Here is a 19,903-nt window from a genome sequence, read left to right as displayed (position 1 = left end):
ACATTAATGAGTGGGATCCCTTAAGGCCTATTACAACTGTTGTTGTTGTTTTTTTTAAAAGAGGAGGCATTGTACAAAAAACTAAACATAAAAATATCTCGTAAAATACATTTCATAATAAAATTCCCAGACTAAATCTCGTAAGGAGAGCTGAAGAATAATTTTAAATTAAAATAAACATGAAATTAAACAAGAGATCAACTCGGAAACAGAAGAGATCATAAAGAACATTATACGTTCTCCACGAGAGAGAAAGGTCAACAGCGGACGAATTGCCGGGTTGAAAAATGGAAACGTTTTGTCTGGAGGGTGTTTTCTTTCTAACCCTCGCGCTGCCACCACTTGTCGGGCCATTGTTTCAGTTAGTTCACGATGTTCACACACCGTGCACTCGGACAATACAGCGACCTGAAATTTGAAAGGAAAAATGTGGAGAAAAAAAAACCCTTTCCATGGGTAAACTGTTTTGTAAGCCTTTCTTCTAGAATCATTTCGAACGAAGAACGATCTACATTTCAAATTAAACCTTCCGAAAATTTTGCACACGTACATTTTTTTTACTGATTGAATAATGGAGGGGAAAATATTGAATATTAATATTTACCCGTTTCTACTAAAAATATCACAAAAATGTCTGCGAAATCCTTTAATAAACAATCGATATAAGAGTTGAAAAAAAACAATATTATTGAAAGAAATAATAACGAACATTATTAATAAGTTACTGGAAATATTTTTTTTTCAATCCAAGAATAAAATAAAGGTTTCGTAAAGAAAATAAACAAAAGAAATTCGTCAGAAGAAAAACAAACTTTGTTTACAAAAACAAAAACAAAAGCAACACAATTTGAATTATAAATATATAAGTAAATAACTGTTAAGTATATGTAATAATGACACCACCATCAGTAAAAGGTAGTAAAACCCTTATCCGCACCCCAATGGTGCATAGGGCACTGCGTCATATAAACGCAGTGTTATCTTGATCGTTTACACATGAAGGAAAGGTGATCAGCCCTCCGCTTCAGGTACCAGTCCAGGGTAATATTGAGTAAATATTACAGTGAAAAAAATCACTTATATTTATTTTACCCCCCTTGGGAATCGAACCCAGAACCTCTAGAACGGTAGCTGAGCGTGCTGACCATTACACTACGGAGGCGGACAAAAGTAAAAGGTAGCAAAAAAAATCACGGGTGATAGTTAGTTTGTTAGAACTTTCCATAGCTAATATATTACTTGATAAACATAAATACACAATTAAAAAAAAATACTATATCGGTACAATGTATCGATATTTTAAACACAAGATTTCAAGAAAATATTTTATTCTAGGTAAAACAATAATAATTTCTCAAGGTGGTTTGCACCATAGGTAAAAAAAAACATAGGTAAAAATAGATTTTGTACATAAATACAAAATTTAAATCGTTTTCCGTCACTGAGAAATCACACACGTCACTCATGTAATCTTTTCTGTGATTATTAATTTGTCACATCAATGAGCAATTTTCGCGGAAACATTTACACTCTTATTGATCGTGTCGAGGGTACTCAAAATACTGTAGGGAAAATATAATCATAAAATTTCAGTACTATAAATAAAATACGCATTATTCTTATACCACTTTTGGACAAGTGTATTTCAGGTTGCAACGGTAATTACATATGTAGGTATTAGGTTAGGTCTACTGAAAAATGGTATAATTTTATTTCCAGTGTATTTCGTGTCAGAACGGTAATTACAGATGAAGATACTAGGTTAGTTGTAACAACAAAAGAGTATAATTTCATCTCCAGACAAGTGTATTTCGTGTTAGAACGGTAATTACAGATGAAGATACTAGGTTAGTTGTAACAACAAAAGAGTATAATTTCATCTCCAGACAAGTGTATTTCGTGTTAGAACGGTATTTACAGATGAAGATACTAGGTTGGTTGTAACAACAAAAGAGTATAATTTCATCTCCAGACAAGTGTATTTCGTGTTAGAACGGTATTTACAAATATAGGTATTAGGTTAATCATATTTAGAAACGGCATAATTTTATCTCCAGACTAGTGTATTTCATGTGATAACGGTAATAACAGATATAGGTGTTGGATAGTTGAAGTACGAAACACAATATGATTTCAAATCGCCTAGTCAGTACCAGTATTATTTTTGATGATTTGTTTTCAAATTAATTTTAATGGTAAGAGAAATATGTGAGTAATCTGAAAAAAAACATTGTCATTCAAACGAAAATCTAAAAAAAATAAACTTATATTATACAATTATTAAAATTTAATTTTTATCTTTTACAGCCGAAGCTGATATTAGTCCAATTCTTGAGAAGAAAATTTACAATAACAAGTCTGCATACACATTGTTGACATTGGAGACTCGTACCCACATTTTGTTTCTGAGTTTTGCAAAAATTAATTTTTGATGATATTAAGATTCAAAGTCACATGAATTATATTTCTTTTAACAATGATATATTTTAAATTAATTCTTTTATAGGTAAAAATAAAGCCAGTTGGAGATCTACAATCAAATAATGAAGACAAATCGGCGTTAGAATAATATATTCTTCTTGTAGCCAAGCACCCACTCAAGTCTTCTCAAAAATCGATGTTGGACAGGCTTAATAAGATGTATGTTGTAATACGAGGCTTTATGACATTAGCGTATTCAAGATGAGGGCGAACTAATGAGCAATAGAGAATATAGATAGTCATTATATTTCAGAAGTAAGCGGTTATACGATTAATGAAACCAAGAAGTTTGTTTTGAGGGATTTGTTAACATTGCTATGGATATGTAAGTAAGAAAGTTTACCGTCTAATCTAAGGTCCAAGATTAATAAGACAAGGGATAATGATATATTCTACTCGGTTGACAATTGAACCGAGTAAAAATATATCATAAGTGATTCTTCACAAATATTTTTGTATGCAAAAATAAAAATGACTAACCACAAAGTAAATGCTGTAAATATACTGATCCTTATCCGTACCCAATGCTACATAGAGCACTGCATCAAATTGACGCAATGTTCACTTGATTGCTTATTATCTGAAAGCAAGGGTCGGTCTTCAGTCCAGCGCTTCAGATACCAGTCCAGGGTAATATTGAATAAATATCAGTGTGAAAAAACACTTATATTTATTTTGCTTCCCCCCCTGGGAATAGAACCCGGAACCGGGAACGGCATGATAGCCGAATGTGCTAACCACTACAATATGCAGGCGGATGAATAAATATTTTTCATAATATTTTTATTTTTAACTGATTGGATAAGAGCCCACGAAGCAAATTTCAGTCATCTAGTAAACAATGTCTCGTTTAAAATTACTTGACGCTCCGTTGGCGTTCAATTTAAAATTAGGTAACGTCACGGGATTAAGTATTCATGTACCTCCTCACAGTAGGCATAAATTACATTATTTTTCCATTTTCCAACTAAATACATTGACGGTAAAAAAAACCGTTATCAGAATAAAAATATTTCAGGACCCGGGGGATTTTGTCAATCAAACGTGTCTGGTAAATCCGAAAAATGCTTCGATCTGTAATCCATTTCCCCGTTTACTTTTCGTCAGTCATCCAATCTCATTAAGGAAAGAGTAATGCTATCGGTAAACAGGGTGTAATAAAACCATTGATCATAAAGAAAATCAGGTTAATAGTAGTTACACCAAAAAGAATAAAGGAACTTAAGTAGCTTGTACATTTAGAATGAAAAGATGGCGTGTATAAAATAAAGTTATTAATTGAAATTTATTATTTAAAGTATATAATTTTATATTATTATTTGACATCAGAGATGAAGAAGAATATGGAAGTCTGGGCATTTACGGGGCTGACGACCGTCATAGGCTGGTTTAATGATCACTTTACACACGTGTAACATTCACCAATTCTACCCATTATTGACAACCACACTACTCAAATTTTTGAATGTTCTATATGTATGAACCAATTTTGAAACATTGTTCTTGAATCACTAGAACTTCACTAGAGACATCTATTGGTGAGATGAAAAGAAGCTTTCATTGAGCAGAAACTCTTTATTGGTATGTTAGGTCCGAATTCTGGATTATAATCACAAACATGAGAAACGCCAGAAAATGTCATTTTCATTCTTATCATTTTAGCCTATAATTTGACCAGATAATTTATTTACAACATTTTGAGTGTGTCCAAATACTGGTTCACAAATCTTGATTATCTCCAATTATAAAATAAATTAAAAAATACTCCTTTAATTGGAGATAATCCAGATTTGTGAACAAGTATTTGGACATAGTCAAAATGTTGTATATTGTATTAAATCAAATACGAATATACAATTAAATTATGTAAAAATCTTTCAATCTCCACATTGAACTGCTCAAAGACGCCTTATGGGAAAGTTAATTTCCATAAGAGGTTTATAATGTCACAAAGACAAATAAAATGACGTGATCAAAGCCGAAATTCGCTAGTTCAGGAAACAGTGAGATAAACCTTAATATGTGCTATGGGAAAAGTGCGGGTTATTTTAGTATCCTTGCACGTACGAGGTGAATTAAAAACGATTGCAGGATAAATCACGTGAAACTAAGAATCCCTTATTTATTTAAAACTAAGTAAATATCAAATTATTATGTAGTTACGGGTAATAAATTCTTGAAGATATGTAATTATATTCATAATATTTAAGAGATTTGTTAATGACTGCTGCAAGCATTAAACTGGTATCATTAGAAAACAGATCAGTAGAATTATTGGCCAGTTTTACTATTTCGGCTGGTAAAACGAAAAAAAATTAAATTTAAAAAATGCGCGAGCAGTACCGTACACGTGATACAAGTGAAACTTCTATCACGTGTACTTCTTATCACGACTCAACTTAAAGAATAAGAGAGATTAAATATGAGACATAGAGAAAGATAAAAATCTTCTCAAAACAAAAAGAAGAAATTAGCAAAAAATATATTGTGTTTATTCAATATTTACACTTTCATTGATTGGTGCTTCAATTTGTAATACTAATCTTTACAGTTTGTTTTAAATTGAATGTACGTGATCTGATAATTTCGAGATAACGAGAAAAAATAGCATCTTTTGTAGTTCTGGATTTTGTTCAGAAATATTTTTCCTTTTCTCTGCGTTATATCTTTCTTCTCTCTCGTGTAACGAAATGTGTTTTACAAACGTGACGCGTCCTTAAATTTCATTCTCAAATTTTGATCATTGGTTCGCGGCCTACGATATATTAGATTACATATTTAAAGATATACAATAAGATGTTGCAACGTCTGCGGATTTCGGTTTTATTTGCAAGCTATATATGGCTTATTTAAAAAAAATCTAATCATCCGTCAATGAAAACCACTTTATTTTTCAAAACTAGTCGTGTGTAACGAAATAAAACTCAATAATTGGCTTTGTGCAAGTGTTAATTTTCTTTAAATAATCGACACATTATTCCACAAAGTTAATGCCAAATAAATAAATATAGCTTGCTAGTATATTTATTATGCAGGCAGTACTCCAGTTCTTTGTTACACGGTTTTATTACAACGGAAAGCGGTTTTCAATAATAACGTTCCCTCCTAATAGCGTTCCCGCTCTAACTAACACCGTAATATTTATAAACTTCAAAATATATTTCATAATAAAATCCCATTAAAAATCCACCGGCAGCCCCTAGTTTTAGACTGTGACAAGTAAAATATACGGTGTGAATAAATATTGAGAGCATCAAGAATAATATATTTTACACGATTTTGAGAAGAACGTGCCGACGAGATATTACAGTGTGTTCGGAAATTTTTATAGCACAATAGACCAGACTATAAAATAAAATAAGTTGAAGCGCGCTTCCCCTGACAGGTGTCGATACTGTTATTACTTTGGAAGCGCCGATTGCCGCGAGCTTTATGTAGAGACACAGGTGCTTTGCCTAGCTACGTACGAGGAGCGACGCCACAATTGTATATATCCTAGGGATAAAGGCTGTAGTCTCACGAACTCATTCAATATTTTAAGTGATTAAAATGGGACATTTTTTGCGTTCAAATGTTTTATTTTAAAAATTTAATACATTTTTCATAAACCCGTTTGGGTTTAAAATACCAAGTAGTCAAGAAAAAAAGTACGCAGAAAAGTTATCATTTTTATATTCTAAGGAAGTCACAATTCCGAGGAACCGCTAAAAGGAGATTACATGAAAAACGTCGTTTTGTATTTGGACAATAATATTACTTTTACTAGGTACACTGTTAACAGGGCCGAATCTACTATACGGGCTCTTGAAATCGACAAACAAGCCCCGTTTTTTTTAAAGCGAGAGTTTTGTAATAGATTTATATTATCCACTGACACTTCGTGATGGAATTGCATTTTAATATATTATTAGATTAAAACCAATATTTTTAGCTTTTCCACATTATTTTTGTTTGACCAGCGACCGGGTTTCATCGTTACCGACATCATCAGACTGGTGTTTTGTATTTATCGTTTACCCTGACTAAGGAGCGCCATTGATACTTGCCACTGTACATCAGGTGCCAAACAATGTAAATCCTATCCTGACTAACTATCTACAGTGTAAATGAATAAATTCTTTAAATGTTTTTCATAACAAGGTTATATGGTGGGTCTTACCAAGTTAATAGATCCCTTTATTATGTAAAACGAAATTATAAAAATAAAATATGAAAGAAAATGAAAAAAATTATATAACTAACTGACCACCACGCCGCTTCCCCGCAGGGGCAGGCAGAGAGAATCGAACGCCACACCACTCTGTCTTTGCAAACATTCTTCGCCTCTTTTACATTCATGCATCTCCTCATACATACCCGACGATTATTACGACTCCTGACCCGGCCGCTTTCAAGTATTTGACATACCTGATTGTGTCAGGTTTTCCTCGGTCTTCCTATGCTGTTTCCAACTACATTCGCCTCATAAATTTGTTTAATCGTTCTTTCCTCACTTATACGTTCCACATGTCCAAACCATTTCAACACAAATTTAAAAAAAATCTCATCTAAAAAAAAAATATGTAAATGTATTTATTCGGATAATTCCAATAAAGCGGCAAGTACTAACGTAAAACGTAATATACCACGGAAAGCAACGGATCTATAGTTCCGACATCTACTGAAAAGGGACGGATTTACAATAGTTTCTAAATTAATGAACATATCATACTTTCCTTTCAAGTAATCAAGTGACTGGCGCCTGAGCCAGTGGACCTATGCATTGTAGATCCGGCACTGCTCGGAGATTTTATTTTAATTTGCGAAATGTATTTTTATATACAATTCGCATAATAAGTGTATTTGACGTTAACAATATTGTTTCTCGAGATAATTAAAATGTTCAAGAATTCCAGGACGGGAAAGCTTTTTTATACATTCATTGCCGAACTGTATACATACAAACACGATTAACACAATGAAACGAATAAATCTTGAGATTTGTAGAGGTAAGCTTTCCATTTATTGGTGTGGATAGGCCCTCAGGAGGTTTTATCGGTGCCGAGAAGGGCAAAGTGGAAATTCATCTCATTATGTGTGTCGATACCAATTTATTATCTTCGCGCTAGCGCCACAACTACTCAGCAAAAGACGGGACGAAATTAATTTGCGAATCGTTGCCGCATTTCAGTTTAATGTCCTTTTAAGTTGGCTCAATAATCCTACTATTCGTCGGGAAAGCGGAACTTATACATGCGCCACATAGGGAGGAACTGTGTTGTACGATAAAATATTTAAACTTGGATTAAATCGATTAGGCAGCCATACGAGTATGCATTCATTCGAGGCAGGAAACGTGTAAGAGGGTATGTGCCACTTCGCTCTAAATTGAGATATTGATTAGACATCACCAACACTCACTGAAATGTCATGTTTCCACGGCAAAACTTGTTCATTCTTTTCCATAAATGTGAAAATAATTGCAAACGTATTTTTTTTATAATTTCGCTAAATATTATGTTTTTTCTCGTCATCACATCGCTCACTCCTTTCAAGAACGTCATAAATCAAAAAACTTGATTTTTCAGGAGAACGTTTTTAAATTTTAAAAATATAATACAATGTATTAAAAATAAATATTAAGCTACTTACTGAAGTTTTTACTGTGCAATAGATATTTTTATGTAACACCTGATGGTTTTTTCTCTATTTGAAAAATATTTAGTTTATTTAAAAAATAATTAAACAATACCTTTTCTTCAAAATGCAAAAACAACATTTTCTGCCCTGTAGCGGGTAAATATTAAGTTAAAAATATGCCTCTTTTGCTGGGATATAGTACATTTTCTGGGCATTCCGAAAACATGCACAACTGAAAATTGACGATTTTTGATTTATGACGTTCTTGAAAGGAGTGAGCGACATGTAAACGCCGTTTGCATGTAAGGGGAAAATTCGAGAAAGAGAAAAGATTTAATCTATACATCTTGTATACAATGCGAGGAAGATGGAATACAAAAGATAAAATTGGCGGCAAAATGGTATGAATCATTTATTGAAGAAAAAAAAGAAGAGTACCTACATACCAAAAGCGGGGGAAGTTGTTAAAATATTTCTCTGAGATGAATTTAAACATAAAGCCACCTCAAGGGACTCGTACACTTACGCGTTAGCTTGCACAACCTTGTATAGCCATGAGTGGTCTAGGTTTTGTTGATATTATCCTTCTCTATCATATATTATGGTGACAGGCGCCGTGTTGTAGTTAGGTAGACGCTCGACTGCGAAACTGGCGTTTAGGGTTCGATTCCAGCCAGTTACAAAATTAATTCAACAAATACTTATTTTCATTTGGTCTGGGTATTTGTGACGTATTTTTTTATATACCTTCTCTATCCTGACTATTTTACCTGCTTACAAGCTTTTAATATAGCCTTATAATAAATAATAATAATAATAAATAATATTAATAAAAAATAATAATATTTTTAAAAAAATGTATATGCTCTTTCTTTTCCAGTTTACTTCACTTACATTATGTGTATCCCGTCAAATTTATTCCACACCTAAATCCAAAAAATTACAGAATTTATCATCCTTTCTTCGTATATTCAAGAATTGAGTTAGAAATATCAATTATCGTTCGAATAAGTTATAAGAATAATGTTTTTATTACTGCCTTTGCATCTCTTTAAGATAAAATTAAATATATTGCAGCATCGTATTGTGAATATATGAGGATATAAGGGATGGATAAGTTTAAAAATAAAATACAATGTATTAAAAATAAATATCAAGCCACTTATTGGTTATTATTATTATACGTAAAACCTGAATGTAATTTCTCCATTCGAAAAAAATTTCGTATATTCAAAAAAATAATTAAACAATACCTACATCAAAATGCAAAAACAACACTTTCTGCCCTGTAGCGGGTAAATATTAAGTTAAAAATATGCCCCTTTTGCTGGGATATAGTACATTTTCTGGGTATTCCGAAAACATGCACGACTGAAAATTGACGATTTTCGATTTTCGACGTTCTTGAAAGGAGTGAGCGAAAAGCCTAAGCTGAACGCATTTAAACTACATATTTACTAAACATATTTTTTTTTTGTTTTTGTACAAAAATAAGACTAGACACTGCAAAAATTTTAATTCCATTTGGTAACTGCTAATTAAAACAATTTGAATTATAAATACATAAATGTTATTGTACTATACGCATGATGCTTAAGGCGGGATTATCTATACCCCGAAACCTTATTTTCATTAAACCCAGGTAACATTAAACGTACCTAATTGCATTTTTGGCTCAAAACACCCTTTTTGTATTGAAAATATATTTGAAACAAATCCATGGTTTTTAAAAGAAGAGTTATTGAAAGAAGTTAAAAAACATATAATAAAAATTATTCGCCAAATTCCTATACGAGTATATGTTCTAGGAAAATATTGTGCGCGGTCACCACATGCGGCTTCTCGCGCAGGCGATCGCGTACTGACTTTGTATATTTGAGAAGACACTCTTTTACATAACAACTACAAATTTTGTATAACAACTCATAATTTACAACATTGGGAGTGTGTCGAAACACTTGTTCACAAATCAGGATTTCTTGAATTATATGAGTTATTTTTCATATTATTTTTTGACATCTCAACATAGATGAAGAAGAATATGATCTTGGCAGTTACGGGGCTTACGACCGTCATAGGCTAGTTTAAGTGTTCATTTTACACACTTAACATGGTGAATGAACTTATGATTAAGAAAATTAAAATAAAAAACTCATAATTTATTGTAGTTTAAGGCACATTGTATTTTACCTCATTTAATAATCGTCAGTTTTATTCAACAGTATCGCGAAAAACAAAGTAAGGATGCGATAAAAATATCCGTAGAGTAGCGTTTCGAAGGAATGAGTAGCGAAACACAATGAAAGTGCGGAAACGCCAATCGCAGACGACACTTAAGTCTCACAATGGAGACAGTTTAAGATGCATTACAAATGGACGCCAGTGCCATTAGCGATAAATCGACTGGCATAAAATTTCCTTTAAGCGATTTATTGCTATGCGCTTTATTTTACCCGCACAATTTGCCATTCATCAATCTACACATGGTTAACTCATTTCGAGGACAAATTAAAAATGCACATTATTCGATTTGTCGTACAGTTGAAATTTATGCTCGAAATGGCCACGATTTGTTGTGGCTCAGTGTGGCCAAATGGTAAAGAAAGAAATTTTAAAGCGCTATTTTCTTATCAATTTTTGACATCTTATCAAAAATGAAGAAGAATATGGAAGTCTGGGCATTTACGGGGCTGACGACCGTCATAGGCTGGTTTAAGTTTAAGCATGTTATACACGTGTAACATTCACCAATTCTACCCATTATTGACAGCCACATTACTCAAATTCTTGGAAGTTCTGTATGTATGAACCAATTCAGAAACATTGTTATTGATTCACTAGAACTTCACTAAAGACATCTATTGGTGAGATGAAAAGAAGCTTTTTTTATTGAGCAGAAACTCTTATATCAGTATGTGAGCTCCTGTGTCAGACTTCTATATTCTTCTTCATTTTTGATGAGATGTCAAAAAATAATATGAAAATAACTCCTGTAATTGGAGATAATCCAGATTTTGTGAACAAATATTTGGACACACTCAAAATGTTGTACACTATTTTCTTATTTGTTTTCATTTGACAATGCTTGTTAAGTAGGTAATGAAAAGATTAAAAATCTAATCGAACATCAATGCAATAAAAAAAAAATTAAATGAAAGTGACAGCCACTGTCAAGAAACAAGCTGTCCACCAGGAGCAATATTTATTGTTGCGTGTGTTATTGTTATTTACATGCAACAGATGGCACTTCCGTTGCAATAAATAAAACTGTTTCTCAAAAGAATCACGTCAAAACATCACTCACAGTTATATCAAAACATCAGTCTTAAAAACACGCATATATTCGAATGCAACGATGTGTCAAAATTTCATAGCAGTCGGTGAATAACGTTAGGAGACGAGCTTCTTATTTTAAGAGAGGATACATCTAAAAGAGTTTTTTTTTAGATCACCTCTTTCTTTTATGTTTTTTTATACGTCTTTTTACCGTAAACTACTTCAACTCATCTTAGACTCTCTTAACTTTATCTAACTTGACGTTAATTCACATTACTAATCCTAAGTAGGTACTAACCCTTAAAGAGACTGTAATAACGTTAGGAGATTCAAGACTTTTTTGATAAACGTTACTATTTTTTTTAAATTTATAAACCATTTAAAAATCAACAGTTTTGAAATAAGTTTCAGTAAATTCTAATGAATATTATTACGACGAAAAATAGAAATAGTGAATGTTTGTTGTACTGGTAACTGACATTTTGATTCAAGAAACGGGAAAATTCTCTCAATATTTATTTATTCCCTAACAATAAGAAATCTTTGATGACGCAAATTGTGATATAATAATAGTTGGATACGTAATGCTTACGATGGAAGCTTAATACCGCCGGAACTATTAATGACACGGCTTGACATATTAACTTTGACTCCGTTTATAGTTGAGATCTAATAGGATGTCGGAAGGATGAAGAAAGCAGATGTTTAAGAAGATAAACGAGTGCTTCGCAAGGATCAGTGTGATTCCATGGGTTGGCTTAGCAGCGAGGAGATATAAGATGTTACCAAAGGATAATGTATAAAGTAGGAAACATTTATGGTCCATTAAATGGCCCCGCACTTAAGTGTGAGAACACAAGTTTTAAAATAAAGACCTAAAGGTCTGTACTCAAAGTGAGAGAGAAGTACATGAAATAGTAACGGTGTTAATAATAAATGGTTTATTGAGTAACGTATCATAGTTTGATTGTTCGATAAAGTACATTTTGGTGACGCGTAAAAATTTGGAAAATATTGATTGATCTCAATAAAGACGACAATTATTATTATTATTATTATTATTATCATCACAAGGATAACAGAATCAATTGCGTTTCAATAAATGAAACAATAAATAGTTTTGTGAACAAAAAATAATTAATAAAATATAAAAATACCACATTTATATAGATACATTATTATTTACCAATGTTCTAATATACCATAATTTAAAGGTATTGATATTTTGCAAATATTTTAATTATTTACTATTTTACCGTTAAACATTAATATTCTCTTCTATTCTTATTTCATAGATATCAATAATTTATAAGGGATTATTTTTCATCTTATTTTCAGGAAAAATCACAACTGATTTAAGAAATGATCACTTGTTTCAGTTTTACACAGGAATAATAAATACATCACAAGAGTGTGGTTGTGGTTCCACAGTACTAATCATATGAAAATATTAATTTCAACGATTAAAATAATTTAACAAATTGTAATAACGCAAATATTTACTGATATTAAAATTAAAGAAATTAAAAAAAATAGTAAAATACTGTTACATAAGCGAATTAATATCCGTGTTGTACTTTTAATAGATAATAATAAAATTAAACTTGATCAAAGCTATCTTAGTATTATAAACATCATTTGGAAATATGAATGTAAGTGTCATAATATACTTCTGTCTTGATACCTTAAAAAATATATTTCTGATTTAATACTTGAGTTGTAAAAATCAAGAAACTACCGGTAAACAATTCGGGAAAACTAATAAGTTACAGCTTAGTGTAGGATCAGATTCATATCCAAAAACATCTAGGTATTGCAAGCCTTACAATAACCTTAGCGCCCGTGGGGTAATATTTAAGGAAATGGGGGTATATAAACTATCCCAAATTATTATTATTATTATTCAACTCCCCCATAATTTTGGCATAATGTTTACAATAACATGGATTCATTATCTCAAATACCAACAAATGTTTTAAAAAAATCATTTTCGAAAGTAGAGAATACTTGTTTCTTCTGACACTTTGTATTTTCAGTGTTTTGACGAGCACAATCGGAGATATTCCTTAAGGAATTCGGTAGATGGAATTTAATTACTCAGGTTCTTGAATAAAAGCCGAACAAAATAATATAAAGTAGGCCATTTGGAAACTCGTTAATTCTAACTGAACAAAACTTCTGAAATCTCAATAACAGATCCGGTGTGACAAGAAGATTTTGTGAAAATACTTTTATACTTGCTAAATTAATGCTAAAATATTGAATATTAAAATATTGCAAGAAACAGTTTCACGAGTTTATTTCAAACTAATTCTGGAGAATGAGTTCAAAACGAACTCTAGAAAATAAAACAAAATGGAGATTTTCTCAATCACCCTAAAATATATTATTTATTGTTTTGCGTGCACTTTGTGGTAAGATATGATCAAATTATAAATGATAACACTTTTTTTCCTACTTGAATATTTTTTTAAAGAAGCTACAGATGCTTCTATCTACGGGTTTTGTATATAAACTAAAGCATTAAGAATGGTAAAAAAAACAAGTATTTTCATTTACAATTCGGTGAATGAAACCGTTATTATACGAAAATGTAATAATATTATTCTCAATATTATTTATATTTTAAGCATTTACTTTGTGGTTAGTCTTTTTTTTTTACAAAAATAAGTAAGAAATGACTTACTTCAAAGTAAATGCTTTAAATATTAATAATATTGAGAATAATATTTAATGGTTTCATTCACCGAATTTTATGTTTTAAACCATTCCTAATGCTTTGGTTTATACTCAAACCCGTTAATTGAAACATCTGTAGCTTCTTTAAAAAAATAGTAATATTCAAGTAATAAAATAAAAAGTGTTGTCAATAAAAATAATCACTACCACATCATTGTCCTGACGAAGAGACGGGGACGTCTCGAAACCGGTAGACATAAAAATCTCGGTGAGTGGTTATACATATACTAATATTACAAAAAAAAAACATAAATAAATGTGACAATATGTTTCTAGATATGCAGCACATGTCAGCGGTTCGAATGTGCATACCGGAGAGTGATCACTCATTAGTAAGTACAAAAGTAGAAATTACCTTGCTGCAGTTCCTGCACTTGCCCTTCTCGGTGCGGCGATGCACCCAGTGGTGGTGCGTGGTGGTCTGCTCCCGATACTGGCGCACGCCCACATCCCTGAAGGTCGGCTTGCACAGGAACTGGACGCGCTCCATGAGGATGTCTATGCAGCTGGAGTGCGCGATGATCTTGCACGCCGAACATTTCATCCGCGGACCGTGTTTCTGAAATTTCAAAAAGTATGTTGAAGGTAAAAAAAAATTCGAATGAAATGCATTTAACAATTAATTGAAACGAAGAAATTATTTCGTAAAAGAAGCGTGCAGGAATTCGCTTCGAAAAACCCCTTCAGAGACAAAGAGATTGCAATATTGTTCAATAAAAGCTCTTTGAACGGGTGTTAATATCGGCAACTTGGGCTTTTAATAAATACATATATATGATTTATATACATAATATGTGTATGTGCTGACGCTGTCTGATGTAAGTGGATATCGGAAATATGTTCTATAAACTACTGTATCACAAAGTATGAGTATTAAAGATTATACTGATCAATAATCGGAAAAATGCTTAATAAATATAAAATTGTTTAAAAAACTACGATATAGAAATTTGATTTAAAAAATCGACATTACTTGTTCGAAAAACTTTTTTTATATATTGGGTTGATTCCCTACCATACATTAATGTTTTCAAAGCACAAGGAATTGACGTGTTTTTTCATGGAGGAAATTTGGATCCTGCAAGTTTTTGCAAGTTGAATTTAAGCTCAATGGTGCATAGGTCATCGCAAGGGATCGACCGAGTGTTAATTTAGTTATTAGTATTGTAATATGAAGGTAATATGAAGGGAATATACTCTTACTTTCCAATTTATTGGACTAGATCTCCTAGAGAGTGAAAATCAAAAGAAAAATCATGACGGTAGTGAAAGAGATCAAGGTGAAGGATATTACTGATACATAGGTAGAAAATGGACAAGGAATAGCAGAGATATCGGAGCACAGATAACAGAGATGTCCTGAAAAGAATCGTCTCTTATCCAACTTACACGTGGTTGTACGAGTGCGGTCACGCAACATTTGGTCGTCTTATCATTGGTGATATTTTTTAACTCAAAAAACAAACAGCTTTATATAAAAGAATAGTAAATACATCAAAATATACTAATACGTAAAATATGATCCCCACTTTAGAGGTTGATTGTATAAAAGTAAGAGGAATTATGAGTAATGTATAAGTTTTTAATAATTATATGGAAACATGGAAAAAACCATTTCCTTAACGTATTTATTTATTTCATTATTAATATACCTATTTGAAATTGAATCTTTTCATTTTGCTAGTAAATTCAAAGAAAAATGTCATATTATTCTCATTTAATGGTCGGGCTATATTGAAAACCCTTATTTTTTCACAAAGCTTGTTCCGTAAAAGTATATAAATATGTATACGAATAAGTACAAACTGAAAGTAAGACATATCACTGAATGAGATCACATTTCTTTGTGAAAAAATATGTAATACTAAGCACGATTTACATACAAAAAAATAATGAGGGCTTTGAAAAGCGAAACGAACTTTCTTCCAAGGTGCCCGCCCACAACACGAAAAAGTTTGGGTAACTGGATTTACGAGAATAATAACATAATTAATTACGGTCCTTACTTATATCTCCTTTGTCCTTAAGATAAGTTAGTCGGCGTTGTTATAATGTATTTCGAATAATAGGTACTGAAAACTTCAAAATTCAGAAGACGGTTGCCATAATTCGTCCATAACCTGACTCAAGTATAATGTTTCTTTAGTTGCTTAAAATATTATATTACTAAACATATTTCACTTCTCTATTTCATACTTAATATTGTTTAAAGCCAATGAAAGAAATTAAAGAATATATGTAGAGAACCAGATTATAAAAAAAAAATCTTTGCAATACCTAAAGTACTTTTATTTGTAAAGATGTTTTCATTAATTACCGGTAAAGTTGAAGATCAAATATTACAAGCCAATAACGATAATAACAAAAAATGACATCGGTGTATCTAACACAACTTGTGTTATTTAATTTTAAAGATCGATACCCAAAAAAATAAAAGTTTAAATACAATTTTACGGGTTTTCATATTTTTTTTTCAAGTTTGAAAATAAAATATCTTTAGTTAACAATACATATTTAATAATCTTCCCGTGTTATTTGTTCATATTACTTCCCGTTTTTCTAAAAATCCAAGAAAAGTCAGTTTTTGAGTTTCCTTTATGTACATTCCTGTACATTTAAAAAAATCTAATTGAATCACATTCTGGCCTAGTAATTTTAAAATGCTGTGTGCGTTTTTTTGTACCAAAAATTGTTTTTTTATAAAATAAAATAAAAATGCTTTTTACATGAATGAACAATTTTAAGAAGGAATTTAAATTACTCACTTTGTAAATAATAATAATTTTAAAAAAGTATCATTAATATTATTGAGTACTTTATACTTCCAAAGTTTACACGCGTTTTAAACATTGTTTTTCAAAGGCAATCATTGAAATGTGAAATACAATGGAAGGTTACTAAATGAGTTCAAACACAAAGAATCATTGTTTGTTGTATTCTCCAGTTTATTGTCAAAATTACAGAATTGATTCCGGTTCATCACATAAAGCTTTCGTGCGTTTTGAGATCGAAGTAACATTTTTCTAAATAAAAGCTAATACAAAAAAAGTACCAATAATTATAGTTGACTAAGCAACATCATTAACTTTATCCACGGAATGAAAGAAAAAACTCTTAACAAGACTCCCTTTGTTCTGTAAAACTTATTCATTCGAACATATTATTAGAGCTTACTCGCCGAGTCTCTTTCAGGAACAAAAAGTTAATTCATTTATTAGCTTTGACCCTTGAACATAACTAACAAAGGACATTACCAGTTCAGTAATCGCAGGTATTTTATTTTATACACAGAACAAATTACATGGGTGCTTAGGTATAAATGCATGTACATACCAGTGGCGTGCCTAGGGTTTACCAGTAAGGCAAGCCCATTATTTTTCACATTCGTGAATATAAAGTATTATAAATATAAACAATGTATGCTAATCATTGTAAAAATGTGCATACATGTAACTTTTGTAAGGTTTAGCCATCACCTTGAAATAAAGAAAAAGTTCACTATAATAAAATATCATCCTCAGATATCAACCATCACCAATAAGTACCATCACCATATAATGGCATGCATAGTGTTTAATAATCATCATCGGAATCCATAGATATGTATACATACAACAATAATGGTTGATAAAGTATATATGTTATGTTTATCAATTTTGATAGGATTTAAAAAAATAATAACCCTAAAAAACATATTTGCTCAAACCCTTTTATGAATTATGAATAAAAGCTTTCGAGAATTATTTATCATACCAATAAATTTGCTCAAATGTTATAGAATAGCAATATACACATATTTGAAATTAGTGAAAAATAGCCCCGCAACGTACTGAAACATTTTTATTTGTATTCTAAAGCGAACCGCCTATCTTTTTTCAAAAACGATTTTATAATATCCTCATAAAAAGTCACTGAATGTTTGAGATTTGCTAATAGTTTTTTTTCTATGGCAATCATAGAGAGTTTGGAAAGGCGATTTTGTCCTTGTGTATTTCTTAAGTACGTGTGTATTCGTTTTAATGCTGAAAATGCGCGTTCTGCTGAAGCACTTGTAGCTGGTATAGTGATCACCAAATGAGTTAACTTTAGCAACTCTAAAAATGCATCTTCAAGACTATTTTCGTTGATAAAATCTATAAGCTGAAATACATTAAAATCCTTCAAGTCCGAAGAAGAGTACAAACATATTAATTGATTTTTTAATGATTGTTTATCAAAATGAATACCGTAGTGAAATTCTAAAGATTCTAATTCGTCAGTTGGAAAATTCAGTTTATATCTGTCGTAAAGCTTGTTGTTGAGCAATTGAAAAAAATGAAGTTTGAATATTTCAGAATATCTGTCATTGATTTCGGAAGATATGTTATCAATAATTTGGATGAAAATTCTTTTGTATTCCGTACGAGCACACGAAACATTTCGTCTTAAGCGAGGGGCAGTATTGTTTTGAGATGCAATGACATATATTTGATCAAATTTCGATTGAAAATCCGTACTCAACCAGTTATGAAATTCTTTTATCTTATTGCTGCAGTAACCCACGTCGATTTGCGATTTTTGTATGATATTATATAAACTATCAGTTTTTTCAAATATTATGTGAAATACTTGTAAAAAAAAATTAAAATTAAAAGATTGTAAAGAATTATTAAAAGATTCCACCGACAAATTTGTATCGCCTTCCCATTGCTGAGGATTGTCAGCCATTTCACTAAATAAGCCAATTAGATTATTTTTTTGTTCAAATATAATATTTACAGTACGCGATGAGTACGCCCAACGAGTAGCAGAAATGTGTGGTATTTTTTTATTGCAAAATTTATCATAATGAGCGGATCTTTTTGTACTGTTGCTAAAAAAATTAACCAAAGCCTGAACAGCAGAAAAAAATGAACTTATTTCACCAATTCTGCTACAAGACTTGGATAAAACTAGATTTAATATATGGGCATTACACCAAATATAAATAGGCTGAGGAAAACTCTTTAATTTTTTGTTGCACCCCGTTTCTTACCCCAGACATGACGTTCGCGCCATCGTAGCTTTGCGCGACTAATTTATTTTTGCAGTCATAAATATTTACGTAATGCATGATAATCTCGGCAAGTACATCTGAGGTTCGATTTTCGGATACATCAATAAATCCTAAAAATCGATCATGTATATCATTTCCAGAGAAATATCTAAATTTCATACATAATTGTTCTTTATTACTAATATCTGGCGTCTCATCTATAATTACTGATACAAAAGTGGACATTTTTATTTCCGATTTTATTTGATTCCTCATTACTTCCGATACGCTGCAAATAATATCGTTTTGTATTTTATTAGAAAGGTAACTAGAACCCTGTTTGTCGCTTTGCTGCATATGTTTTTCTAAAACAAGATCATATTTAGACAACATTGAAATGAGCTCTAGGAAATTTCCTCTATTAAGTGATGTTTCGGATTCATCGTGTCCCCTAAAAGCGAGTTCTTGCTGAGCTAAATAGCAAACAACATCGACTAACCGCTGAAAAACACTTCGATTATGGTTTACTTTTAAATTATGTCTAGTTACCTCCTCAGATAATTGCCGAGATATGGATGTTTCTATTCTATGTTTACCGAAATTATGGAAACTTATTACAGCGTTCAAATGCTTCTGTGTATTTTGATGTCGTTTTATGGCGTTTGTTAAATTGTTTAAATCATCATAACCGGATGAATTCCACACATTTTTGTCATTAGAAAAAAAAAACGCAATACCAACAAAATAATTTATTAATATGAGAGCAACCGGCAA

At 31.3% G+C, this 19,903-nt stretch overlaps 1 protein-coding gene across 5 annotated transcripts in view; it reads right to left on the bottom strand.

Moving 5' to 3' along the window:
- Positions 1 to 19,903, bottom strand: part of LOC148303406 (eye-specific diacylglycerol kinase-like) — a 192,776-nt gene that overhangs the window by 73,721 nt on the left and 99,152 nt on the right. For all 5 annotated transcript variants that reach the window (XM_088270063.1, XM_088270059.1, XM_088270060.1 and 2 more), the window contains one exon: positions 14,471 to 14,674. In XM_088270063.1, the coding sequence (XP_088126189.1) occupies positions 14,471 to 14,674 (204 nt within the window). The remainder of the gene's footprint in view (positions 1 to 14,470; positions 14,675 to 19,903) is intronic.

Source organism: Brachycentrus maculatus, unplaced genomic scaffold, assembly GCF_059751285.1.
Source record: "Brachycentrus maculatus isolate JH-2025_06_01 unplaced genomic scaffold, ASM5975128v1 h1tg000370l, whole genome shotgun sequence".
In the NCBI taxonomy this organism is placed as follows: domain Eukaryota; kingdom Metazoa; phylum Arthropoda; class Insecta; order Trichoptera; family Brachycentridae; genus Brachycentrus; species Brachycentrus maculatus.
The sequence above is the reverse complement of the archived record's forward strand: the minus strand, read 5'-3'. Positions and strand labels throughout refer to the sequence as shown.